The 26672-nt window shown below is 53.2% G+C and overlaps 2 protein-coding genes across 3 annotated transcripts in view; both read left to right on the top strand.

The window, feature by feature from the left end:
• SLC35E1 (solute carrier family 35 member E1) overlaps positions 1-11283 on the top strand; it is a 28562-nt gene extending 17279 nt beyond the window's left edge. The window contains exon 6 of the mRNA XM_003813601.6: positions 1241-11283. Coding sequence (XP_003813649.4) covers positions 1241-1471 — 231 coding nt within the window. The 3' untranslated portion in view covers positions 1472-11283. The remainder of the gene's footprint in view (positions 1-1240) is intronic.
• CHERP (calcium homeostasis endoplasmic reticulum protein) overlaps positions 10184-26672 on the top strand; it is a 26592-nt gene continuing 10103 nt past the window's right edge. The window contains exons 1-9 of one of the 2 annotated variants that reach the window (XM_003813550.6): positions 10184-12631; positions 12942-13115; positions 19042-19226; positions 21508-21645; positions 21911-22062; positions 23779-23890; positions 23985-24074; positions 24771-25026; positions 26419-26594. In XM_003813550.6, coding sequence (XP_003813598.1) covers positions 12607-12631; positions 12942-13115; positions 19042-19226; positions 21508-21645; positions 21911-22062; positions 23779-23890; positions 23985-24074; positions 24771-25026; positions 26419-26594 — 1308 coding nt within the window. In that variant the 5' untranslated portion in view covers positions 10184-12606. Of the gene's footprint in view, positions 12632-12941; positions 13116-19041; positions 19227-21507; positions 21646-21910; positions 22063-23745; positions 23891-23984; positions 24075-24770; positions 25027-26418; positions 26595-26672 lie in introns of both variants that reach the window. The other variant, XM_008966087.4, reaches the window with a different exon arrangement.

Genomic DNA, 26672 nt, shown 5'->3' with positions numbered 1-26672 from the left:
GTGAGAGTCTGAGAGGCTGGGCAGGGAAGGAAGCCGGCCCCCCAACACCCAGGAAGTCAGAAAAGGAAGGGCCTCCCGGGCGCTCAAGGCTGGGGCTGTATGTCAAAGCTTTGCCACTGACTGGTTTATGATCTTGGTGCAGCCCCATCCCACTCTGGCTTCCTTTTTCCTGCATAGGCAACCTCAGGTCCTCAAATCATTCCGGCTGTGTCTCAGCTGGGGTTTTCCCTCCCTCCTCTCAAAGGCTCTGTTTAGTGCGGTGTAAGGACATGGGATGGCCAACAGGGAGGGCTTGCCTTCCTTTCCTTTTCATTTTTTTTTTTTTTTTTTTCGAGATGGAGTCTCGCTCTGTCACCCAGGCTGGATTGCAATGGCGCTCCATCCCAGCTTAGTGCAACCTCCGCCTCCCGGGGTCAAGCGATTCTCCTGCCTCAGCCTCCCGAGTAGCTGGGACTACAGGCGCCTACCACCACACCTGGCTAATTTTTGTATTTTTAGTAGAGATGGGGTTTCACCATCTTGGCCAGGCCAGCCTCCAACTCCTGACCTCAGTTGATCCACCTGCCTTGGCCTCCCAAAGTGTTGGGATTACAGGCATGAGCCACCACACCTGGCCTCTTCATTTGTTTCTTAACACATGTAGATATGGGGTCTCTCTATTTTGTCCAGTCTGGTCTCCAACTCCTAGCCTCAAGTGATCCTCCCACCTAGGCCTCCCAAAGCACTTGAACTACAGGCATAAGCCACTGCGCCTGGCCAAGGACTTGTCTTCTGAGTCTGTCCATGCGCTGTGGTCTGGTCCATTCATGTCTGCTTTCCTTGCTCAAGCCCTATGACTTATGCTGGCCCCGGAGGTTAACTGATTTTTTTTTTTTTTTTTTTCTGAGACAGTGTCCTGCTCTGTCTCCCAGGCTGGAGTGCAGTGGTATGGTCCCAGCTCACTGCAACCTCCGCCTCCTGGGTTCAAGTGATTCTTGTGCCTCAGAACGCCTGAGTAGCTGGAACTACAGCATGCGCCACCACACCCGGTTAATTTTTTGTATTTTTAGTAGAGACGGGGTTTTGCCATGTTGCCCAGGCTGGTCTCAAACTCCTGAGCTCAGGTGATCCTCCCGCCTCGACCTCCCAAAGTGCTGGGATTACAGGTGTGAGCCACCGCAGCCAGCCAGTTGATTGACTTTGAATTACGAGCTCTTATGCCCCGGGCATGTCCTGTCTCATTGCTCTCTTTCTGGCACAGACCAAGTACGATGCAAACCAGCAAGCCAGGAAGCACCTCCTCCCCGTCACCACAGCAGACCTGAGCAGCAAGGAGCGTCACCGGAGCCCACTGGAGAAGCCCCACAACGGCCTCCTCTTCCCCCAGCACGGGGACTATCAGTACGGCCGCAACAACATCTTAACAGACCACTTCCAATACAGCCGGCAGAGCTACCCAAACTCGTACAGTTTGAACCGCTATGATGTGTAGAGTCCAAAGGACAGGACCAGACTGTTGGTGACTCCTTCCCCGGCCCCCACAGCAGTATCAGAAACTTCTGACAATCAGTGAATGTACAACCCAGCCGAGGGGACGGTGCATAACTCTCCATCAGAAGCCCTGGGGTTCCTGGCCCCCCGTGAGCCGCAGGAGGATGCGTTGCCTGCAGTGCAGACGGCCATGAGCTCTGGGCAAACCTAAACAGAGACCAGTGTCTCATGCTCTTTCTTCCTGGAGTCTGTCATCTGAGGGCCGTGTCCCTGCGGAGATCTTGGCCACGTTGTACCTTTCCATGTGGAATTATTCCCCAAGCAGTGTAGCTCAGAGCGCTTGTGTCTGCATTCCAGATAACATTCAGGACCTGTGTGAAAAGCTGGGGTCACTGTGGCTGTAGACCATGAACTGGCAGTGGGGGTGTCCAGGGCGGTGCTTGAGAACGTCAGACTGGCTAGTTTAATTCCCTGGCGCAGATACGCATAGGACCAACAGGGTCACCAAGCAGACAGGGAGCCCGCGAGAATCATTCAAAACATCCCCAGCCACAGAGATGGATCCAGTTTCCTGGTCATCCCCTTAGCAGTTCACAAGTTCCTGGCAAATGTTCCAAAGCAAAAAGCAATTGCAATTAGCATCCAGTTCCTGCAGCCTGGTGCTCTGCCCTGCACGTCAGGGTTGGCATCCACCCAGATCCAGATGGAAGGGAAACTTCTCTCTTCTCCTTTGCCTCCTCTTCCCTCACCAGAGCAGGGCGCTTGTCTTGGGGTGGTGAGAAGGATCTTCGAGAAATCGTGTTCAGTATTTCAAGCTCTATTTCTGTGGCACATATCTTTTGAGAGGCATCTTCACCTCTTCTGTGATGACTTGGTATGTTTGGTAGAGAGATCTTGATTTTCGGAGGATCTTGCATTTTTCTAGGGAATATTTTGTAGTTGTGTGTGTGTGTTTTTGCCTTGGTCCCCATTATGGGATGCATTAGGACTGGCCTATGCATCGAAAATCTTTTTGTTTGTAAACGTTTAAAAACAAAGTTCCCCGGCCAGGCACAGTGGCTCACACCTGTAATCCCAGCACTTTGGGAGGCCAAGATGGGCAGATCACGAGGTCAGGAGTTCGAGACCAGCCTGGCCAACATAGTGAAACCCCATCTCTACTAAAAATACAGAAATTAGCCTGGCATGGTGTCGCGTGCCTGTAGTCCCAGCTCCTCAGGCTGCTGAGGCAGGCGAATCGCTTGAACCTGGGAGGCAGAAGTTGTGGTGAGCCGAGATTGTGCACTCCAGCCTGGGTAACAGAGCGAGACTCCATCTCAAAAAAAAAACAAAACAAAACCAAGTTCCCACTGGTGATGCCTGTCTGACACATTTTGGTATTTAGTAGGAAATGAAGTGTTTCGAAGCTTCGAGAGAAGCTTCAAAATTGTCACAATTGCTGAAAACAGAATGAATCGTGAACATTATCTCAATATTTTGTATAATAGACAAGACCACAGTGTTTTGGTTCCCTGACCTGTTTTTGTGTTTATGTTAGGATCTGAATCATGTTCTGGGTAAGGGGACGAGGAGCGAACACTGCACTAAGATTTGGTTTGCCAAATCAGATTCTTTGGTCAAGAGTCAGTTTGGGGCCAGGCGTGGTGGCTCACGCCTGTAATCTCAGCACTTTGGGAGGCTGAGGTGGGCGGATCACTAGAGTTTGAGACCACCCTAGCCAACATGGTGAAACCCCATCTCTACTAAAAATACAAAAATTAGGCATGGTGGCACCTGCCTGTAATCCCAGCTACTTGGGAGGCTGAGGCAGGAGAATCACTTGAGCCCAGGAGGTGGAGGTTTCAGCGAGCTGAGATCACACCACTGCACTCCAGCCTTGGTGACAGAGTGAGACTCTGTCTCAAAAAAAAAAAAAAAAAAAAAGGAATCAGTTTGGGTCTTGGCAGAAATCAACATAAGGAATATGACAAGACCCCAGTAGGTAACCCTGAGTGCTCAGGTCCGAGCTGTGGTCTCTTTTACGGCTTCATGAAAGGACCGTGCCCTCATGGAGGGGACCACGGCTTGGCTTGTGGGGTCTTAGGTGATGGCTGCCTTCTTTCTTCATCACCACACCCAGCTTCTTGCTGGCACTTAGGGGAAGAGAGCAGCAAATGAGAGATTTACCTTTTATCTCCCAGCGAGCGAGATGTTTCCCTGTTCAGAGAGGAAGTAACGTCGCTTATGCTTGACTGGTGTTTTTTGTTGTTGTTGTTTTTCTTTCAATTGGAATTCTGTATTGAAGATGTTATGTCAGCTGACACATGGGACACTCCTGAAGAGGTGACTGGCCCCCCACCCTGTTTGGCGGTGAGTTTCCGCACCACCGGCCTCAGAAGTGTCCCTCTTGCTTCGTCTCTTGTTCGCTTGCTTTGTAAATACTTTGGTCCCAAGCTGAGACAATTGCTGTGTAAAACGTGAAGAGTCAATCCCAAAGGGTGTTTTTTGTCAGAAGAACTTGCCGTGTGCCTTCACCGAAGGCAGTCAAGTCTGCAGTTGGATTTTTCTCACTGGTGAATGACAAGAAACAGGGATAATTTTGCACTGTGGAGATATTACGGGAGTTGTCTATATGATTATATATAGTACCTGATTCTTTGAACATATTATTGAACTCCAAAATGAATTTGACCTCCATTCAGGCTTCCTGAAATCTCTGAAGTTGCTGAAATTTGTATATTATTTTCCTTTTCCAATGCAAGATCTGCTGGTGAGGGGAAATGACTGTCTGGTTTTATTATGGTTTATAAATTAATAAATGGGCTATTTAATTCTGTATATAAATTTACAGCAAGTACGTACACTGGAATGAATGAGGCAATCACGTTACACCAAATCAGCAGATCAAAAGACAAACACATATTTCTGAGACTTGGAGGTCCACATCCCCCGCCCCCTGCCAAGATGGAGTCTTGCTTTGTTGCCCAGGCTGGAGTGCAGTGGCGCAATGTCAGCTCACTACAACCTCCATCCCCCGGGTTCAGGTGATTCTCGTGCCTCAGCCTCCCGAGTAGCTGGGATTACAGGCATGCACCACCACGGCTGGCTAATTTTTTGTGTTTTTAGTAGAGACAGGGTTTCACCATGTTGGCCAGGCTGGTCTCGAACTCCTGGCCTCAAATGATCCGCCCACCTTGGCCTCCCAAAGTGCTAGGATGACAGGCATGAGCCACCGTGCCCAGCCTGATTGACAATGGCCTCTTGAAGGCTGGTTTTTCCCAGCCGGACAGTGCCCGCCCCACATGCTCCACTCCCACGCTTTCATCTGCAGGCCTGCCTTCCTCTCAGCCACCTCACTGCTGAGCTCTGTGGTAGAGAATTTCCTTTACCCATCAGGGTATGGTCTGGCTGGTAATACTGACTCCAACCCAGCTCCTTCATTTTATAGAAGGAGGCATTTCTGAATCATGTTTGTTCACCATGGCGAGACTCACTGCAGAATTTTTAACCACCTTATTTTAAGTCATTCATTCTAGGAACAGTCAAGCCCCTACCACAAAGGGGACAAGCCAGATCCGTTCAAGTGAGGAAGCACTTGCAGTTTCTGAATTTTGTTGTGTATTTGTCCTATGTCACCCAACAGGCCCTTTGCTATAGCTGGGACATTACCAGACCCCAATACCTTAGGGTCTCACAGCCTGAAGGACACAGAGCATTGAATTATTAAAAGACCTGAAAATATTATAATTTTTTTCAATTGTCACCTGTTTTCAAGACTTAAATGCTATAGACTTTTCTGCAGGAATGACGTGTATATTCCTCACTGGCATTTACCAAAAATAAATGATGGTTTCCAGGGAATCAAAATTGGTCCCGATTTGTCAGCGAGGGTCTCTTTTTGAGTGGCCTGTCTTCAGTGTGCCCAGCAACAAAATGTGGAAGGAGGAGAAAGAGCAAGCCAACTTGGCTGTCACGTCTGGATTTACTGCAACCTTTTTTTTTCTTCTGAGCCAAAAATAAGGACGTGCGATTTGTGAATTGATTAGATGATACAATGAAAATAGGATCACAGCTAAATTAATGACGTGACTTTATTGAACAGAATAACATGGGAAGTCCAGGAACATTGTGGCAGCTGTGCTTATGAAACTTTTTTTTTTTTTTGGTATGTTTCATGTTTTTTGAGACAGGATCTCATTCTGTCGCCCAGGCTGGAGTACAGTGGCGCAATCCCGACTCTCAGCAGCCACAACCTCCCAGACTCAAGGGATCCTTCCGCCTCAGCCTCCCAAGTAGCTGGGATACAGGCATGTGCCACCAAACCTGGCTAATTTTTGTATTTTTTGTAAAGATGGAGTTTCACCTTGTTGCCCAGGCTAGTCTCAAACTTTGGGGCTCAAGCTATCTGGCTTGTTATGTTTTTGGTTTAAGAGACAGGGTCTCACCTTATTACCCAAGCTGGACTGCAGTGGCACAACCACAGCTTCCTGCAGCATCAAACCCTAAATTCCAGTCCCCTGCCTCAGCCTCCCAAGTAGCTGGTACAGGTGTACACTACCACACCCAGCTAATTTTTAAAATATTTTTAGAGATGGGGCTCTGTGTTACCCAGGCTGGTCTGGAACTCCTGGGCTCAAGTGATCCACCTGCCTTGGCTCCCATAGTGTTGGGATTACAGGTGTGAGCCACCGTGCCCAGCCTGAAGCCATGTTTGAGTATTGACAGCCAAGACTGTGTACCTGCTACATGCCCAGCTCAGTGGTGAGCTTTTCACACACGATACCTTTGTGAGTTTTATTAGCCTTGTTTTTCAGGTGAAAATGAGGCCCAACGGGGTCAAGTCACTCATCTGGGATTACATAACTGCTTAAATCTGGCTCCAGAACCCATTTTTCCCCATTACTTAAGCCATCCCCAGCAAAGGATTTCTTTCAGACAGAAAGGGTTTGAGTTTCTGCTGAAACTGTTGCCCATGTCCTTTTCATTCATAATCTTTTTGTTTAGTGATTTACTAAGCACCGACTGTGTCAAGCAGCAGGAAACAGATATGTAAGCCTCCTACCTTCAAAGCACTCAGCCTAAATGACAGGTATGTAACTAAGTAGCACATGGGAGCTATTTAGAAATGCTAAGACCCGGGGGATGGGGGACTAGGGGGAGGTGGCAGGGCTTACGCCTGTAATCCTAATATTTTGGGAAGCCAAGGTGGGCAGATCACCTGAGGTCAGGAGTGCAAAACCAGCCTGGCCAACATAGTGAAAGCCCATCTCGACTAAAAATACAAAAAACTAGCCAGGCGTGGTGGCACGCTCCTGTAATCCCAGCTACTTGGGAGGCTGAGGCAGGAGAATCGCTTGAACGTGGGAGGCAGAAGTTGCAGTGAGCCGAGATCGCACTGCTACACTCCAGCCTGGGTGACAGAGCGAGACCCTGTCTTCAATAAAACCCCACAAAACTTTAGTTACCATCTGACCCTGACCACAATGAGACCATTCCGATTAAGGGGTCCAGAGTCAAGAAATCACAACTAGCAGATATATGGGCCACAGAACCCCCTCAGTGCACCTGGCCCTCCACGTTGCTGCTTAGGTGAGTCCCTTCACAAGGCTCATCTCACTCGGGGTGTCCACTTTACTTGCTGGAGAGTATCTGCAGCAGCCAGTCTACCAGCTCTTTCTACTGCTTTCTTCTGACCAGTAGATTCTGATTTGACCCTTTGAAATGAGCTTGGTAGAGGTCCCTCCGAGGCTTATATTTTCGATCTCAGATACATGGCTTTTTTGTTTCTGTTTTTGTTTTGAGACAGAGTCTCGCTCTGTCGCCCAGGCTAGAGGGCAGTGGCGCAATCTCGGTTTGCTGCAACCTCCCCCTCCCAGGTTCAAGTGATTATCCTGCCTCAGCCTCCTGATTAGCTGGAATTAAAGGTGCCTGCCCCCATGCCCGGCTAATTTTTGTATTTTTAGTAGAGACGGGGTTTCACCATGTTGGCCAGGCTGGTCTCGAAATCCTGACTTAAGTGAGCCGCCTGCCTCAGCCTCCCAAAGTGCTGGGATTACAGGCATGAGCCACCATACCCAGCAGCATTTTAAACAATCTGAAACAAATGTATGAAAGTAGTGACCGTGGGTGTACTAACTTTCTAGAAGGTAGCTGAGCAATATCAGTATTGAATTTGCACACCCTTTGACTCTACACAAGGTTTGTATCTACTAAGACACTTTTTTTTTGAGACAGAGTCACTCTGTTGCCCAGGCTAGAGTACAGTGGTGCAGTCTCGGCTTACTACAACCTCCACCTCCAGACTCAAGCGAGTCTCCTGCCTCAGCCTCCCGAGTAGCTGGGATTACAGGCACATGCCACCATGCCCGGCTAATTATTTATTTTTTAGTAGAAACGGGGTTTCTCCATGTTGGCCAGGCTGGTCTCGAACTGGCCTCAAGTGATCTGCCCGCCTTGGCCTCCAAAAGTGCTGGGATTACAGGCGTGAACCTCCACGCCCAACCCTATATACACTTAAGACACTTTTAACAGTGGCCTAAAAATGGAACCAAGCCAGGAGACTAGAGTCTCACTTCAGTAAGTTGTGGTGAGTCCACACCATGGCATCCTATGCAGCCTCAAAAATCACAACATCGCCCGGGCGCAGCAGCTCACGTCTGTCATGCCAACACTTTGGGAGGCCGAGGCGGGTGGATCACTAGGTCAGGAGTTCAAGACCAGCCTGGCCAGCATGGTGAAACCCTGTCTCTACTAAAAATACAAAAATTAGCTGGGTGTCATGGCACATGCCTATAATCCCAGCTACTCAGGAGGCTGAGGCAGGAGAATCTCTTGAACTTGGGAGGCAGAGGTTGCAGTGAGCCGAGATCATGCTACTGCACTCCAGCCTAGGCAACAGAGAGAGACTCTGACTAAAAAAAAAAAAGTGACAATACAGATTCATTAACCTGTTCTGATTGAGGAGCCTATTAAGAATCCTGTAAACGCTGTGTATCTTCAACCCTCGAAAAGGCATTTATTTTGCTACCAATTTTGTTAGTTTATGGTTCTCTGAAATCTATCCATTGGAGATCCCAAGTTAAAACTCCTTGATGTAGCCGGGCACGGTGGCTCACACCTGTAATCCCAGCACTTTGGGAGGCCGAGGCAGGTGGATCACCTGAGGTCAGGAGTTTTAGACCAGCCTGGCCAACATGGTGAAACCATCTCTACTAAAAATACAAAAATTAGCTGGGGGTAGGCCGGGCGCAGTGGCTCACGCCTGTAATCCCAGCACTTTGGGAGGCCGAGGTGGGCGGATCACGAGGTCAGGAGATTGAGACCATCCTGGCTAACACGGTGAAACCCCATCTCTACTAAAAATACAAAAAATTAGCCGGGCGCGGTGGCGGGTGCCTGTAGTCCCAGCTACTCGGGAGGCTGAGGCAGGAGAATGGCGTGAACCCGGGAGGTGGAGCTTGCAGTGAGCAGAGATCACACCACTGCACTCCAGCCTGGGTGACAGAGCAAGACTCTGTCTCAAAAAAAAAAACAAAAAACAACAAAAAAAAACTTCTTCATGTAGATTTTACCTGGCATGAAAAGTGCCCACACTCTGGATTACTGACTGTTCTTCAAATAGTATGGGCTGGGCACGGTGGCTCACGCCTGTAATCCCTGCACTTTAGGAAGCCAGGGCAGGCAAATCAGTTGAGGTCAGGAGTTCGAGACCAGCCTGGCCAACATGGTGAAACCCCGTTTTTACTAAAAATACAAAGATTAGCCGGGTGTGATGGCAGGCGCCTGTAATCCCATCTACTTAGGAGGCTGAGGCAGGAGAATCACTTGAGTGTGGGAGGCGGAAGGTGCAGTGAGCCGAGATTGAACCACAGCACTCTAGGCTGGGCAACAGACAGGACTCCGTCTCAAAAATATATATAAAAAATTTAGGGCCAGGCACGGTGGCTCATGCCTGTAATCCCAGCACTTTGGGAAGCTGAGGCGGGTAGATCACCTGAGGTTGGGAGTTTGAGGCCAGTCTGACCAACAGGCAGAAACCCCGTCTCTACTAAAAATAAAAAACTAGCCGGGTGTGGTGTCGCATGCCTGTAATCCCAGCTACTCGAGAGGCTGAAGCAGGAGAATTGCTTGAACCCGGGAGGCGGAGGTTGTGGTGAGCCGAGATCACGCCATTGCACTCCAGCCTGGGCAACAAGAGTGAAACTCCATCTCAAAAAAAATAAAAAATAAAAAATATTTTTTAAATAAACAGTATGATCCCACACTGTTCTCTCTGCCTATTTAGGGTGTTTAGAGCTGGCCCCTTGTTCAGATCATAATGCAGACCTCACCTCGAGAGCCTTTCCTGACAACCCTATCAGCCTGGGCCTCACCCTCCCTTGTATCATAGTCTCAGCATCCTCTTCTTAATAACACCTTTGAGATGATATATTTGTTTACTGATTTTGGGACTCTTCCCCGCCATAGACTGAGTCCCCTGAGAGCAGAGCTGAGATCTGAGTTGTGCATGACCGTATCTATAAACCACATCCAACTGGCCGCCTGTTTTTGTGAGCCAGGAAGGTTTTTCAAAGGTGAACATGTACCATCAATTGACGACAGGAAATACAACTGGGAGCCCCAATTAAGTGAAATGTTATCCCCCAAAAGAATTCCACTCTTATGAATAGACTTGGGTCTTAGTCCATTTTGCATCGCTATAAAAGAACACCTGAGACTGGGCAATTTTTAAAGAAGAGAAATTTATTTCTTACAGTTCTGGAGGCTGAGATATCCAAAGTCGGGGGCCTTCTTGCTGGTGGGGACTCTGCAGAGTCTTGAGGTAGCACAGGGCATCACATGGCTAGCAGGCTGTGTGCAAGCTCAGGTCTCTCTTCCTTTTTTTTTGAAACGGAGTCCTGCTCTGTTGCCCAGGCTGGAGTGCAGTGGCGCGACTTTGGCTCACTGTAACCTCCACCTCAACCTTTGCCTCCCGGGTCCAAGTGATTCTCGTGCCTCAGCCTCCCAAGTAGATGGGATTACAGGCATCCGCCACCATGCCCGGCTAATTTTTGTATTTTTAGTAGAGATGGGATTTATCCATGTTGGCCAGGCTGGTCTCGAACTCCTGACCTCAGGTGATCTGCGTGCCTTGGCCTCCCAAGGTGCTGGAATTACAGGCATGAGCCACTGAGCCTGGCCTTTCTTCCTCTTTTTATTTTATTTTATTTATTTTATTTTTTTTTTTTTTTTTGAGATGGAGTCTCACTCTGTCGCCCAGGCTGGAGTGCAGTGGTGCAATCTCAGCTCACTGCAAGCTCCAAACCAGTCCCACTCCCATGATAACCTATTTATCCATTAACACACGAATGGCACGACCTCATAACCCAATCACCTCTTAAAGGCCCCACCTCTTAATACCGTTTCACTGGGGATTAGGAACAAACATTCAAACTGTAGCAACTTGTATTTAAGAAACTACTCAGTTATCATATTTTGATTTTCACCAACAAAAATTTTATGAACTTTTCTTTCTGGTTATAGAAATACCTAAATAAGGCTGGGTAGGGTGGCTCACACCTGTAATCCCAGCACTCTGGGAGGCCAAGGCAGGCAGATCATGTGAGGTCAGGAGTTCAAGACCAGCATGGCCAACCTGGTGAAACCCCATCTCTACTAAAAATGCAAAAATTAGCCGGACGTGGTGGTGCGCACCTGTAGTCCCAGCTCCCCTGGAGGCTGAGGCAGGAGAATTGCTTGAGCACGGGAGGCAGAGGTTGCAGTGAACCGAGATCACACCACTGCACTCCAGCTTGGGCGAGAGAGGGCAAGACTGGGTCTCAAAAAAAAAAACAATTAAGATCCTCGATCTTCATGAGAAAATATGAACTAGAGGACATTTAGAAAAAAAAAAAAAATCCTTGATCTTGCCTCCTGACCTGCAGAGTCTAAAATATTTGCTTTCTGTCCCTTTTATACAAAAAGTTTTGTTGATTCCTAGCCTACAGCAACACTTGATGTAGAGTTGTCAATCCATAAGCGTCTGGTGGAAAAATGCTGTTAACAATAAAAATGAAACTAATCTAAAATACATGTGCATTTATTTGCACAGAAAAAAACAGGCTGGGTAAAGTAGCTCATGCCTATAATCCTAGCACTTTGGGAGGCCGAGGCGGGAGGATTACTTGAGCACAGGAGTTCAGGGCTAGTGAGCTATGATCATGACACTGCACTCCAGCGTGGGCCACAGAGCAAGACCTTGTCTCAAGAAAAAAGAAAAAAAAAAAAAACGGATAAAGGAAAAAAAAGCGGCGGGGGCGGGGGGCAGGTATAGCCAACTAAGCATTAACCATCTCAAGAGGATCAGTTTATATCGGACGTCCACAACAGAAATTTGCTGCTTCTGGCTATCTTTTCCCCACAATTAGCAAGGGTTAGCTTCATTATTTTAGAGGCAACCCAACTGCAGCTTTTAGAAAGGCGCTGTGCCCTCTAGGCCAGCAATTTGAGGGCATGGGTTGGGGGGTACCCCGCCCCAAAGTCTTCCTGACCAAAGAGTGGAGCGGAAGAAAGCCAGGAGGAGAATGTTTTGAACCTAAATACGTCCAGCTGCAATCCCTGTCAAGCTCGTCGCCCCCAGTTCTGCTCCACCTCCGGTCTGGCCGGGGAGAATGTGACAGTCGCCGCAGCCCGGGATCCACCCGGACGCACCTCACCTCGCAGTCTCCTCACTGTGCCCGCGAAAGGAAAGAGACCCTGGCCCAGGCACGAAGTCCCCAGGCCCCTGGTCGCCCGGAGGCAGCAACCAGCCAGCCCGTCGGGCTGCGACGCCGACCAAGGGGCACGCCCCGCGCCCCCCGGTCTCGACTAACACCCACCCGCGCCGTTCCAGCCTTTCCGCGGCGCCGCGCGACGGGGACCCACTCTGCGAAAGTGTCAGGAAACTTCTGCGCGTGCGCCTCGCTAGCCCCTCCCGCGCGCCAGGCATCGTGCGGCTTCTTCCCGCCTGCCTCCCGCTCACACTTCCGGAGTTTCCCAGCGACGGCCGTAAGTGGCGGGCGGAAGCGGCCCTAGAAGCCCGCCGTAAACGGCTCCCTCGCGCCACTTCCGGCCGGCTTCTGCAGACGGCGCTGGTGGTCGATCGTGTGGCGCCGGAGGACGTTCCCCGCGGCCGGAGCCATGGAGATGCCGCTGCCCCCCGATGGTGAGACCCAAACCGGCCGAGAGACCGTTTCTCTCTCCCCGGAACCTCCTGTTGGCCGGCCCCGCCTCCTGGAGTCCCCGGGTCTGGGAGGGGGCGGGGCTCGGCCTCGCGGCTTCGCCTGCGGCCTCTCCCGTGGGTCCCCGCATTCCCGGCGAGCGTGTGGCCCCTATCGGGACCCGTACAAGGGCGGCCTCTTCGGGGCCCACCCCCTTGGGGTCCCCGGCAAGGCGGACGGGGGCTGGGGCGCCGAGTCCTCCGGCTTTGGGCGGTCCTCGCTGACGCCCCGCGTGGCCTTTTCTCCGTCCTCCAGACCAGGAGCTTCGAAATGTCATCGACAAGCTCGCCCAGTTCGTGGCTCGCAATGGGCCCGAGTTTGAGAAGATGACTATGGAGAAGCAGAAGGACAACCCCAAATTCTCGTTTCTTTTCGGAGGCGAATTCTACAGTTACTACAAGTGCAAGCTGGCGCTGGAGCAGCAGCAGCGTGAGTCCCCTCCGGCACTCAGGCCGCCCCATTGAGCGCTTCCTTTCTCGGATTCCAGTCCGGGCTCTGCCAGAAACCTCTTTCTTTCGGGTCGTTTATTCTTTGAAGTGGAGCAGCTCGGTCCACACGATCCCTGTTCCGCTGTTCCCACGGCCCTGCACACAGCGGCTGCTGGGTGCCACTGTAATGGAGAACAACGAGGTTTTCGATCCTCCCCCTGGGCTCTGGATCAGGGATTTTGCTGTTGTTTTGCAGACTGATGACGGAGATTAGCAGGAGTAGCGTGATTGTTTTAGTGTTTTCTAGGGAGGAAGTGATAGAGGCCGGATGGGAGCCCATGGGACAGGCACTGTCCAGCCCCCTTTGCCGTCTCCCTGTGGGTCCAGCAAGGTTTTGTGCATTTCAGATGCCTGCAGCAGAAATCAAAAAGAATTATCCCTCTGAGTTTTAGTTATTGGCAAGTGTTTATCAATGTTCGTTCATTTAGGCAACAGGATTCCAGTCCTGCTCTAAAGAAGTTTAAAGTTAGGAAGCAGAGCTGGCCTTTGAATAATGGATAGTCACCAGGTGGTGCGGCGGCTCAGGGCAGGTATCACATCTGTCACGTTCAGTACCCAACCCCGTCTCTAGATTGTTTAAATGAATAACTAGGAGTTTGCCAGGTAGATGGACATTGAGAGGTGGTTGTCCGCTGTTTGATCGAACGCCAAGTGTGTGTTATGTATTAAGGTACAATGACCCAAACAAGGTCTGTTTGGCTTCGGCGAGCGTGTAGTTCAGGGGACTACACGCTCGCCTTGTATTAAGGTATAAGGTCATTGTACCTTAATACATAACACACAGTTGGTGTTCGATTAAACAGCTTGAAAGGAGGCCTGTTGCAGTGGCTCATACTGTAATCCCAGCACTTTGGGAGCCCAAGGCGGGCAGATCACTTGAGGTTAGGAGTCTGAGACCAGCCTGGCCAACATAGTGAAACCCTGTTTTTACGAAAAATACAAAAATTAGCCGGGTGTGGTGGCCCGCGCCTGTAGTCCCAGCTACTTGGGAGGCTGAGGCGGGAGAATCGCTTGAACCCGGGAGGTGGAGGTTGCGGTAAGCCAAGACCACGCCATTGCACTGCAGTCTGAGTGACAGAGTAAGACTCCATCTCAAAAAAAAAAAAAAGAAAGAAAGAAAAAGAAAAGGCTTGAAAGGAGGCCAGGCGTAGTGGCTGACGCCTGTAATCCCAGCACTTTGGGAGGCTGAGGCGGGCAGATCACTTGAGTTTAGGAGTCTGAGAACAGCCTGGCTAACATAGTGAAACCCTATCTCTACTAAAATTACAAAACTTAGTCAGGTGTGGTGGCACACACCTGTAGTCCCAGCTACTGGAGAGGCTGAGGCAGAAGAATCGCTTGAATCTGGGAGCTGGAGGTTGCATTGAGCCGAGACCACACCATTGTGCTCCAGCCTGGGTGACAGAATGAGACTCCATCTAAAAAAAGAGAAGCTTGAAAGGAGGCCAGGCCCAGTGGCTTGTGCCTGTAATCCCAGCACTTTAGGAGGCTGAGTCAGGCGGATCACTTGAGGTCAGGAGTTCGAGACCAGCCTGGCCAACATGGTGAAACCCCATCTCTACTAAAAATACAAAAAAAATTAGCCAGGCATGGTGGTGGGCACTTGTAGTCCCAGCTACTCGGGAGGCTGAGGCAGGAGAATCGCTTGAACCTGGGAGGTGGAGGTTGCAGTGAGCCAAGATCGTGCCACTGCACTCCAGCCTGGGAGACAGTGAAACTCCATCTAACAACAACAACAACAAAAACTTGAAAGGCTGAGAGAGTAGAACATTGCAAAGGGGCAGTTTCTTGAACAAGAAACAGAGAAAGAGAGAGTTTATGTGTGTATTGCCAGGCACAGTGGCACACACCGTACCCCCAGCTACTCAAGAGGCTGAGGCTGGAGGGTTGCTTGAGCCCGGGAGTTCAGGCCTGTAGTGCGCTGTGTCGATTGAGTGTTTGCAGTAAGTTCAGTGTCAGTATGGTGACCCCCTGGGAGCTGGGGACCACTAGACTGTCTAAGGGGTGGTGAACTGGCCCAGGTCAGAAATGGAGCAGGTTGAAACTCCTGTGCTGATCAGTAGTGGCCTCACGCCTGTAAATAGCCACTGCACTCCAGCCTGGGTGACATAGTAGAGAATCTATTTAAGAAAAGAATGTGCTTGTATGAGGGAAGAGTTTGACCTGGAGTGTTAACTGCCAGGGGAAAAGTTTGGGTTTTTTCACTCAATCCAGGGGTTTTTCTGATGCCTATTTAGGTTTGAGATGTGGGGGTGGGGTGGGGAGAGATCAGCTGCCTGAAATCGTAAGCAAAATATTGTATGTGCTTATGTGTTTCTAGAGCGATCCTTCCTTAGCCCCAGCACACCAAGTTTAAAACCGTTTCTAAAGGCAGCGGGAAGCCACAAGAGTTTTAAACAAGGGAGAGGTGGCTTGGGTTGTGTGGCCAGTGGTGTAGGACAAGCTAGAGGGACCAGCCTGGGGAGCAGTGAGACCTGCAGGGGAGCAAACAGGGCAGTTGTTTAGGTGAGAGATGGTGGGGTCTGAATTAAGTCAGTAGGTTGAGCCTGAGGGAGGGAGCATGGGGGGCAGGTGGGGTGAAGGGGTAGAATCCATGAACTTGGGCGCCAGTTCGATATTGACGACCTGATGGTGTAATGAGCAGGGGAGGAAGACACCTCAGACGGTGCTTTGGCTTGGGTGACTGAGCTAAGGGCTGCTTTCCCTTTCTGGGGCGGGAGGGACGCCACTTGGAAGCTGGTGCCGTTATGAGGAAGGAGAGGGTGCTTATGCTTATAGCCCAGGAAGATTGAAGCCAAGAAGCGCTTTCTTTTTTTTTGGAGATGGAGTCTTGCTCTTGTTGCCCAGGCTGGAGTACAGTGGCGAGATCTTGGCTCACTGCAACCTCTGCCTCCCAGATTCAAGCGATTCTCCTGCCTCAGCCTCCCAAGTAGCTGGGACTACAGGCGTGCGCCACCACACCCAGCTAATTTTTGTATTTTTAGTAGAGACGTGGTTTCACCATGTTGGCCAGGATGGTCTTGATCTCTTGAACTCATGATCCGCCCACCTTGGCTTCCCAAAGTGCTGGGATTACAGGCGTGAGCCATCGTACCCAGCCAAGAAGTGCTTTCTGTGGGTGATGATATCTTGGCTAGATGTAAAGGGTGTGTTGGAGTTGGCCAGGTGAAAACAAGGGGAGAAAAGTGTTCCGGGCAGAGGAAGGAGCCCTTGGAGGGAATGGGGAACCCAGAGCTTAGGGTGGCTGAAGCCCAGAGTAGGAGGGGTTCTTGGAGTGGCCAGAGGTGGAGGTGCAGAATTGGGAGCCTGGCTTGGGGAGGAGTTGGAGGCCTGGCTTGGGGAGGAGTCGGGGACCTGGCTTGGAGAGGAGTGAGGAGTGTATCCTGGAAGCGTGGGAGAGACTCGTGGAAGGTTTAGGTCTGTGTTGTGAAGCTGGGTTAGCCACAGTACAGCCAGTTCTGCACCCCACGCCTTAAAGCCTGGGCCTCAACTGTTGTAGAATGGAGCTTCACGAACTCTGTGGTGAAGGACCATTTTTGGTGTTGTGTTTTAAGTTTCTAACCTGTTGTGTGTGGACCAAAACTTCTGCAAAGCACAGTAACAATGTGGACCGTGAACCATCACGCGGCTAGAAAGGTTTTGAAATGCTCCCTTTCTGGTTCCATAACCGTCTGTCACCGCTGGGTAGCCCAGGGACCACTCCATAAGTGGCAATACCATGACTGCCATGTCAAAAAGAGGTAGAGGGATGGGACCTGATGCAGGAAGACCGGTTCTGGGGTGACGCAGGTGACAGCAGATCCATGGTGGTGACAGCGGGGACATAGACTGATTGGAGTGATGTCTCGGAGGCCGCCTTGACACTATGTGGCTCGTCAGTGGGAGGCACATGCTACTTCTGGCCTGGGTTTCTGGGCAGATGGTGGTGCCAACCATGGTGCGGGGAGCACAGGAGGGGACATAGGTGTAGGGGGTGAGAGGAAACACAGGCCCCTTGGAAACACAGTGGGCCGTGCAGTTGGTGGTTAGGGCCAAAGCTCAGGAATCCAGAATGGAGATGATGGATTTAGGAATCACACCATGCACAGTCGCAGCCACAGGAATGAGTAGCTCATGTTGCCCGGCGGTTGCATAGAGCGGAGGACAGGGCTCAGAACACAGGCCGCGCACCCCAGCATGTGAGGGTCCAACGGGAGAGGGGTTGGTAAAGGGGGAGAAAGGGACTGAGGGGGCGAACACATGGAGGCCAAGGGAGGCAAGCACCTGCGACAGGCCCGGGGGGCTGAGTTGAGTGAGGGTGTCCTCAGCTGCCTGGGGGAAGGAGGGGGGTGTGGGGAGTGGCAAGCAGGCACCAGGCTGAGATAAAGGGGAGGTGAAGATCTGGAGTGAGTCTTGTCTGAGAAATCGTTTAGAGAGGGATCATGGGGTAAAGGGAGAAGTTTCCAACCCAGAATATTCTGATGTGTTTATTTATTTCCTTTTTTATTTTTTGAGATGGAGTCTCACTCTGTCACCCACACTGGAGTGCAGTGGCGCCATCTCGGCTCACTGCAACCTCCACCTTGCAAGCTCAAGCAATTCTCCTGCCTCAGCCTCTCAGGTAGCTGGGATTACAGGTGCCCGCCACCACGCCCGACTAATTTTTTGCATTTTCAGTAGAGACAGGGCCATGTTGGCCAGGCTGGTCTCGAACTCCTGACCTCAGGTGATCACCCGCCTTGTCCTCCCAAAGTGCTGGGATTATAGGCGTGAGCCATCATGCCCAGCCCAATGTGTTTAGATGCTGCTGGGGAGGGGCGGGTAAAGAGGGAGGAGTTGGAGAAATAAGAGAGAGAAGAAATATCAATAAGCAGTGTCCCTCAGACAGTGGGAGGGGTGGGATTCGGTGCAGAAGTTGGGGGTCATCCTGTAGGGTGGCTTTGGGTGCACAAACTGGAGGGCACAGTCAGCCCCGAGACTTGACTTGAGCCCCAGTGAGGGGCGACACCTTCCACCTGACACCCCACTCCCCTTATCTTTGGCTTTGTCCTGGCCCCTTGGAGTGGGGCTCTGGAGGACTCCAGGGGTACATGGTCACATTTAGACCAGGCGGCCCCAAGACGGAGAGAGAGGCGGGTCATCTTGTCCAGGGCCTCCTTATCAGCCGGGTCCCTTCCTCAGAGACCTCACCACCCGCCCCATCTGGCCAGAGTTGGGACCTGCGCCCACCCTGACCCAGGCTTCTGCCGGCAGAATGGGTGTCTCACTGCTGCCTCAAACTGGATGCACCCCTGAATGCAGAGGGGTCTCTGTCCCCAAGGGCTGGAGAAGCAAGGAGAGTCAGTAGAAGGACAAGGCAGGTGTGGGGGAGGCCGCAGTGTGCGCTCGGGGGTGCGGCTTCGTGCCTTTCTGGCCAGATGTGCAGAGGCCCGGTGGCTGTGACATCTTAACAGTCAATGGGTAGCTTAAGTGGCAGAGGTCAGGGAGTGGCCGAGGAGGTCGGGGGATGAGAGGTACTGAGGCCTAGGGTTCTGCATCAGGTGGGGCCTAGGTGGGTGAGGAGGTGGGCAGGCTCAAGCTTAGCTTGCACCGGAAGGACACTGTGCAAGGACTGGATGGTGCTGGCGAGAGAGCGGCCAGGGGACTTCCTAGGTTCTCCGAGGAGGGGACGGCCCGAAGATGGAATGCTGAGGCTGGGATCCTGTGAGAGGGAGGGCAGGGCCCGAGACTAGGAGGAGCTGGTTTGCGTGGGCATGAGGCTATGAACAGGCCCTCGTGGATGGTGAGTCCCTGGGGAGGGGGAGGCCCCTGTGGCTGAGAGGTGGCCAAGGGGACACCTAGACCCCCATCTGCATTCTCACGGGGCACCCCTCCTCCTCTCCCTCCAGTCATCTGCAAGCAGCAGACCCCGGAGCTGGAGCCAGCCGCCACCATGCCACCCCTGCCACAGCCCCCGCTGGCCCCCGCCGCGCCCATCCCGCCGGCCCAGGGCGCGCCATCCATGGACGAGCTCATCCAGCAGAGCCAGTGGAACCTCCAGCAGCAGGAGCAGCACTTGCTGGCGCTCAGACAGGTATGGGCCTGCCCCCTCCTCAGCCAGACACCAGCAGCTCCCCTGTGCCTCTGTTTTTGCATCTGCTCATCAGAATGAATAACAGGTGTCAGTGAGGACAGGGCCCCCCCTGCCACCCAGGGCTCGGTGCATGTCAGCCACTGTCACCCCCAGCCCTGATGCCAGACACAGAGGCTGCTTCTCATCTCAGTGAAGCCACTGGACGTGCGTGCACCCATCACCCTGGGGTGGACCCCCCTGAGTGGGACTGTGAGGCACGTATGCACCTTGAAGCTCCCTAATGGCTGTGGCCAGGCAGCCTCTGGTGCCTACCATTGGCCCCACCACATAGTAGCTAGGTCACCTGGAGCTGTTGGTTGGGAGAGGACCCTTTTTTTTTTTAAGTCTTGTTCTGTCGCCCAGGCTGGAGTGCAGAGGCGTGATCTCAGCTCACCGCAGCCCCCACCTCCCGAGTTCAAATGATTCTCCTGCCTCAGCCTCTGGAGTAGCTGAGATTACAGGCATGCACCACCACACCCGGCTAATTTTTGTATTTGTAGTAGAGATGGAGTTTCACCAGGTTGGCCAGGCTGGTCTCAAATTCCTGACCTCAGGTGATCCACCTGGCCAGAAGGACCCTTTTGTCCTTCCTGGTCCAACAGTTTGATAACTTTTGCCAAATAGAATACAGGTGCATTGGCTGGGTGTGGTGGCTCACACCTGTAATCCCAGCACTTTGGGAGGCTGAGATGGGCAGATCATGAGGTCAGGAGTTCGAGGCTAGCCTGGTCAACATGATGAAACCCTGTCTCTACGAAAAATACAAAAATTAGCTGGGCGTGGTGGTGCACGCCTGTAATCCCAGCTACTTGGGAGGCTGAGGCAGGAGAATTGCTTGAACCTGGGAGGAAAAGGTTGCATGAGCTGAGATTGCACCACTGCACTCCAGCCTGGGTGACTGAGCAAGACTCAGTCTCAGAAAAAATAAATAAATAAAAGACTACAAGTGCATTGCCAGAAAAATGAGAGGAATAGAATACCAAACCTCCAAAACACCAACCCCATGCTCAGTACTAGGTTCAGGGCATAAAATCACACTGTCATATTGCTGTCAGTTCCAGCTGGGCGCAGTGGCTCAGCCTATAATCCCAGCACTCTGGGAGGCCAAGGCAGGCGGATCACAGGGTCAGGAGTTTGAGACCAGCATGGCCAATATGATGAAACCCTGTCTCTAGTAAAAAATACAAAAATTAGCTGGGTGCAGTAACAGGTGTCTGTAGTCCCAGCTACGCAGGAGACTGAGGCAGAATTGCTTGAACCCAGGAAGTGGCGGTTGCAGTGAGCTGAGATTATGCCATTGCACTTCAGCCTGGGCGACAGAGCGAGATTCCATCTCAAAAAAAAAAAAAAAAAAGAAAAGAAAGTTCCAGAATGCTCACCCTCAGCTTCTGTTCATCATGGAGTGGGAGGCCTGCCTTGACCAGCCGTAACTGACCGCTGGTCCCCCTGGCAGCTCTGTTTTTACCAGTCGCACTTTAACCGGTGTTTCCTCTTGAGGAATGAGATTGCCCCCTTCTTGCTTCACTAGAGGCCATGGGTGTATCCTCTTCCTCTGTTGCCTGTCGTTCACACCATCCCTCATTTGTCTTTTTTTTTCTTGTCTTTTTGTTGTTGTTTTGTTGTTGTTGTTAGAGACAAGGTCTTGCTGTGTCACTCAGGCTGGAGTGCAGTGGTACAGTCACAGCTCACTGTTTAACTCTGAACTCCTGGGTTCCAGCAATCCTTCCGCCTCAGCCTCCCAAGTAGTTGGGAACACAGGCACACACTACCATGCTCAACTAATTTGTATTTTATTTTTTGTAGAGATGAGGTTTCGCTACGTTGCCCAGGTGGTCTGGAGCTCCTGGGCTCAAGCGATCCTCTCGCCTCAGCCTCCCAAAGTGCTGGGATTACAGGCATGAGCCACCGCGCCCCGCCTTTGTTTTTTGTTGAGTTGGTTTGCAGAGGTTGTTTGTTCCTCTGGGCTGCAGTGTTTTCCTTGGTTACCTGGAGGGCAGGTGTTGTCTCCTGGTATGTCCTGTCAGTGCCCTGCCCACTCCAGGAGGGACTGTCACAGATTCACGGCAGGCATGAGAGACAGAATCTCCTCCTGCTGGGGATAAGCAAGGGAGCTGATGGCCAGAGCAGCCCAGAGTCCGGGCATCGCCACCATGTCCCCACCCCGCCCCTGCTGAGCCAGGCCGGAGGGCTCAGGCTGCGGGTCCCTCCTCATGTGTTCTCGACCCCACTGATCCCTCCGCAGGAGCAAGTGACAGCGGCCGTGGCCCACGCGGTGGAGCAGCAGATGCAGAAGCTTCTGGAGGAGACCCAGCTAGACATGAACGAGTTTGACAACCTCCTGCAGCCCATCATCGACACGTGCACCAAGGACGCCATCTCGGTGAGGGGCCAGCACTTCCCAGAGCCCAGCTTTCCCTTGGTCCCTCCCTGAGGCAGGGCCTGTCGTAGCCAATCTGGGCTAAGGGCTGTTACAATGGGTGCCTTTCCCTCCCGCCTTGAGCACGCTCCTGAGGCTGTGGGACCCTGTGCCCCCCACCCTCATGGTGTGTCCTTCCCTGAGCTGATGGTGACGCACTGTCAGGGATGCAGTGGGTGCCTAGGGGAGCCGCGGCCCTGCTCACTCATCATTGGCTCGGTTGTTGCAGGCCGGGAAGAACTGGATGTTCAGCAATGCCAAGTCCCCGCCGCACTGTGAGCTGATGGCCGGCCACCTCCGGAACCGCATCACGGCTGATGGGGCGCACTTCGAGCTGCGGCTGCACCTCATCTACCTGATCAACGACGTGCTGCACCACTGGTGAGCGCCGCCACCCCGTGCCCAGAGCGCCACTTCCTCGCGCTCCTCCTCAACCCTCCTGGCTGGCCGCTTGCTCCAGTCGGTAGCTTGGCTTGGCCTGTCCCGAGACTAGGGGGCACTTGTCCGGGGACCCCGGGTGGGGGGGTCTCTGTGAGCCACCAGGCTTCTGTCTGCAGGACTGCGAGGTCTAGGTGTCCTGTGCACCTTCGCTGCATGCCCTGTCCTCTCCCCTAGACCCCGGCCTCACCTGTCACATTGCTGTCTCCTGGGGGCCACTGTCCCCTGCACTCCTTCCTCTCATGGGGCAGCTTCTTGGCGTCTCCTTGTTGCCTTCTCAGCCACGGCCTCCTTGGCCTCTGTGTCTGTCTCCTGCCCTCGTCACTGATTTGCACGCACACACGCGGTCACCTGACTTTGCTCAGCCATCAGGACCCTCCTTTGGGATCCCCTTCTCCAGCCCTGACCCATCTCTCAGGCTTCAACAGAGCCACATCTGCCGACCCTCTGTCCCCACCCAGCCCTCACCCTTCCCACTGTTGCTGTCTCCACCCTCCCCAAGGTTGGGTGGGTATTTCCTTCTACAGGGTCACTGGGGCCCTTCTCACAAAAATTAGCAAAAAAAAAAAAAAACAATAGAACCCCAGGCCAAAGGCCCGCACGTGCAGGAGGAGACAAGCATTGCTACTGAGCCTAGCGGGCAGCAGTCCTGGCCTGGCGCCTCATGTGCCTCTACAGTGGGCCAGGCTGCCAGCACCCATCTCGCCCCATCTACCACATGCAGCACTGCCTGAGTCCCTCTTGCCTCCCCACCTCAGTCCCTGTTTCTCTCCTGCTGGGAAGTGAGTTGCGGCTCGGCACCAGCTCTGCCCTTCTGCTCCTCCTCATGCCTCCACTTCTCCCTGCCTCTGAGTCAGGGGTGCCTTGCACGGATGCACAGTTTCCCGCATTCTCCAGCCACACGCCTCTCTAGCTCCACTCTGTCCGAAGCCAAGTGCTGCTCGCCCGGCCCAGGCCCTTGCTCCCCTGAGCCCCCTGCGGCAAGCTGAGGGCTGAGGGGCTTCCAGCTGCTCCCCTCCTGTCTTGCGTCCCTCCCCAGGGGCAGCCATCTCCCTGCGCAGCGGCAGGGGCCTCCCAGGCCAGGTATGCACAGTGTCCTGTGCAGCACTGCACAGCAGCCCTGAGAGGACATGGGCCCGGCGCCTCCCCCCGCTGGGCATCCGGTCACTCTTCTAAAGTGTTCTAGGTTCCTGAGGGACTGGGCACCCTCCCTCCTTCTCCCAAGAGGCCTGGCCTGGGCCGAGGTTTCCTTGTGCATAGTGAGTGAAAAGGACAAGACCCCCACTCCGCAGCAGTCCCATCCCGCCCATCATACACAGGCAGGGGCTCCTGCCGGCCCATATCCCTTCATCCGCAGCGCCACCCAAGAGGGAAGGAGGGAAGGTTATTTCCTATCAAGGGGACTGGACCAAAAGGCCTTGCTCAGAACGGCCCCAGGCCACGTTCTCTCCCTCCCCTGCTTGCTGTTTTTCCATCTGTCCCTTCCTCGAGCCCAGGCACCAGCACAGGTCTCGTGGGAGCCCAGCCATCGCCCTGACCGGGTTGGGGACCCGATTCCCGAGAAGGCAGAGGGCGCTGAGGCTGGAGCCGCGATGGTAACGGGCGCGTGGCCGGGTCCCGCCCCAGGGCCCTGACGCGCGGAAAGTCTCTCCCTCACAGCCAGCGCAAGCAGGCCCGGGAGCTGCTGGCCGCCCTGCAGAAGGTCGTGGTGCCCATCTACTGCACCAGCTTCTTGGCCGTGGAGGAAGACAAGCAGCAGAAGATCGCCCGGGTGCGTGGGCCCCGGGCCAGGGGTTGGGCAAGACCGGGACACACAGGCCTTTCCCCTCCCCACTGACCCGGCCTCTCTCTCCTCCCACCGCCAGCTCCTGCAGCTCTGGGAGAAAAACGGCTACTTCGATGACTCCATCATTCAGCAGCTACAGAGCCCAGCCCTGGGGCTTGGTCAGTACCAGGTGAGTGTCCCTGCCCACCCACACCTCACCCTAGAGCTGGGGCGGGTTCCCCAGGAGGGTTTGGGAGTGTGGGGACAGCAGCTGCCACCCCAGCAGGTCCCAGAAGCCAGAGAGCCCATGTCCCCTGCCTGTGCTAGGAGTAGCCAGTGTGTGTTGACCAGAGAGTCCCAGGTGACATTTCCCAGGCCTTAGGTGTGTCTCCCTGACTTTCCTGGCACACTAGAACCAGGCGGCCTTTCGGAGTCATTGCACATGGCCCATTTGCTCTGGTGGTCAGGCATGTTCCGGTGTGGTGGAAGCGTGAGGAAGCCCAGACGTGGCTTAGGCTGTGGCAGCCCCTCTTGCTGAGAGCCACATGGCGAGTGGGAGGCAGAGCCCATGAGCGTGTCCCAGAATGTCGGTGGGCAGTGTTCGCTGAGCAGCCACGAAGCGGCCAGGACACGGCTATCGTTGCTCGTTCTGTTATCAGGGAGTCGTAAACCACGCTGCAACGAACATCCTCATCCCCAAATCTCTGGCCAGATCCCAGCGCACACTCTGATTGCCCAGACTGTGTTGGCTGTTTCACGTGACGGTTCCCTGTCCACCTGCCCCAGGTCCCCCAGGCTCTGCTGCTTTCCAGGCGTTTGTCCTCTGGCGCCAGGCAGCGAGCCCCAAGGCCGCATACTGAGCAGCGGGTGCTCTTCTCTCTCTCAGGCCACCCTCATCAACGAGTACTCCTCAGTGGTCCAGCCGGTGCAGCTGGCCTTCCAGCAGCAGATCCAGACCCTCAAGACGCAGCACGAGGAGTTTGTCACCAGCCTGGCCCAGCAGCAGCAGCAGCAGCAGCAACAGCAGCAGCAGCAGCTCCAGATGCCGCAGATGGAGGCTGAAGTCAAGGCCACGCCTCCACCGCCTGCTCCACCCCCGGCCCCAGCACCTGCCCCTGCCATCCCGCCCACCACCCAGCCTGGTATGGGGCTCCCTCAGCTCAGCCTGCCCCCAGGAAACAGCCCCCAGAGGCTGGGCACCGAGTGTAGTCAGAAAGCAGTCTGCCACCCTCAGACACAGTTCTTGTTCCCTCGTCCCAGGCCTGCTCCTAGGCCCAGGTTTTCATCCATTTACAAGCACGAGCCAGGTGATCCTAGAGTAAAACTACAACCATCCCATTCCTGAACAGCAGAAAATCTGTTTCCTGTTCCCAGAGAAAAGAAATAGAGGAAAGGTACCCAGATCATTCCCCAAGACTAGGGTAACTATTACATCAGGCAGGAAGGACAATGCACAGACTGAAAATATAATTGGCTAGGCATGGTGGCTTACGCTTGTAATCCCAGCACTTTGGGAGGCCGAGATGGGCAGATCGCTTGAGCCCAGGAGTTTGAGATTAGCCTGGGCAACATGGTGAAACCCCATCTCTACTAAAAATAGAAAAATGGTGCTCACCTGTTGTCCCAGCTACTTGGGGGCTGAGGTGGGAGGATCACTTGAGCCCATGAGATTGAGGCTGCAGTGAGCCGCATTTACACCACTGCACTCCAGCCTGGGTAACAAAGCGAGACCCTGTCTCAGAAAATACAATCTAGTGTCACTTCTGAAAAAGACACGGAAATACTGAAGGAAATCTTAGCAGAATCTAGCAAAGGATTTTGTTTTTGATTTTTTTTTGAGATGGAGTCTTGCTCTGTCGCCCAGGCTGGAGTGCAGTGGCGTGATCTCAGCTCACTGCAAGCTCCGCTTCCTGGGTTCACGCCATTCTCCTACCTCAGCCTCCTGAGTAGCTAGGACTACAGGTGCCCGCAACCATGCCCAGCTACTTTTTTGTATTTTTAGTAGAGACGGGGTTTCACCGTGTTAGCCAGGATGGTCTCGATCCCCTGACCTTGGGATCCACCCACCTCAGCCTCCCAAAGTGCTGGGATTACAGGCGTGAGCCACCGCACCCGGCCTAGCAAAGGATTTTAAAATTACATTCTGATCAAAGAAGATTTGTTGTAGGAATATGAGGATTGTATAGAATAGAAAATAACAGATGTGGGGAAATGACCTTTTAATTAGATACAGTAAAGATGTCTAATCAAATTCAGTGTGGATAGAAATTCTTCAGCAAACCAAGAAGGCAGAAGTGAGGCATGTTTCTTGTAAAGCTTTGAAAAGGACAGATGTGTGTCATGTTCAAGGTCGAAACCTCCCCTCGCCCTGTCCCCTTCCTGGAAGCCAGTGATAGTCATGGTTTTAGTGGGTCCTGAAGCGATCATCCACTGGGCACTAAAAGCGGTAGCCTGGTTTGCTCTGGGGTAGTGTGGAGAGGAGACAGCGCCTCCTGCTGCCAGGCCTGCTCTAACTGCCTGTCACTTGGATTTAGATGACAGCAAGCCTCCCATCCAGATGCCTGGCTCTTCAGAGTACGAAGCTCCAGGAGGGGTCCAGGATCCTGCAGCCGCCGGTCCCCGGGGCCCCGGGCCACACGACCAGATCCCACCAAACAAGCCCCCTTGGTTTGACCAGCCTCACCCCGTGGCTCCTTGGGGCCAGCAGCAGGTATTGATTGGAACCTGGGGTGGGAGCAGATGGGGCACGCTTGGCCTGATGGGGTAGCCTCCCCTATGCCAGTTGGTG

The sequence above is a fragment of the Pan paniscus genome, chromosome 20 (assembly GCF_029289425.2).
Source record: "Pan paniscus chromosome 20, NHGRI_mPanPan1-v2.0_pri, whole genome shotgun sequence".
Lineage (NCBI taxonomy): Eukaryota > Metazoa > Chordata > Mammalia > Primates > Hominidae > Pan > Pan paniscus.
Note: the sequence above shows the minus strand (reverse complement) of the source record. Positions and strands in the feature narration are given on the sequence as shown.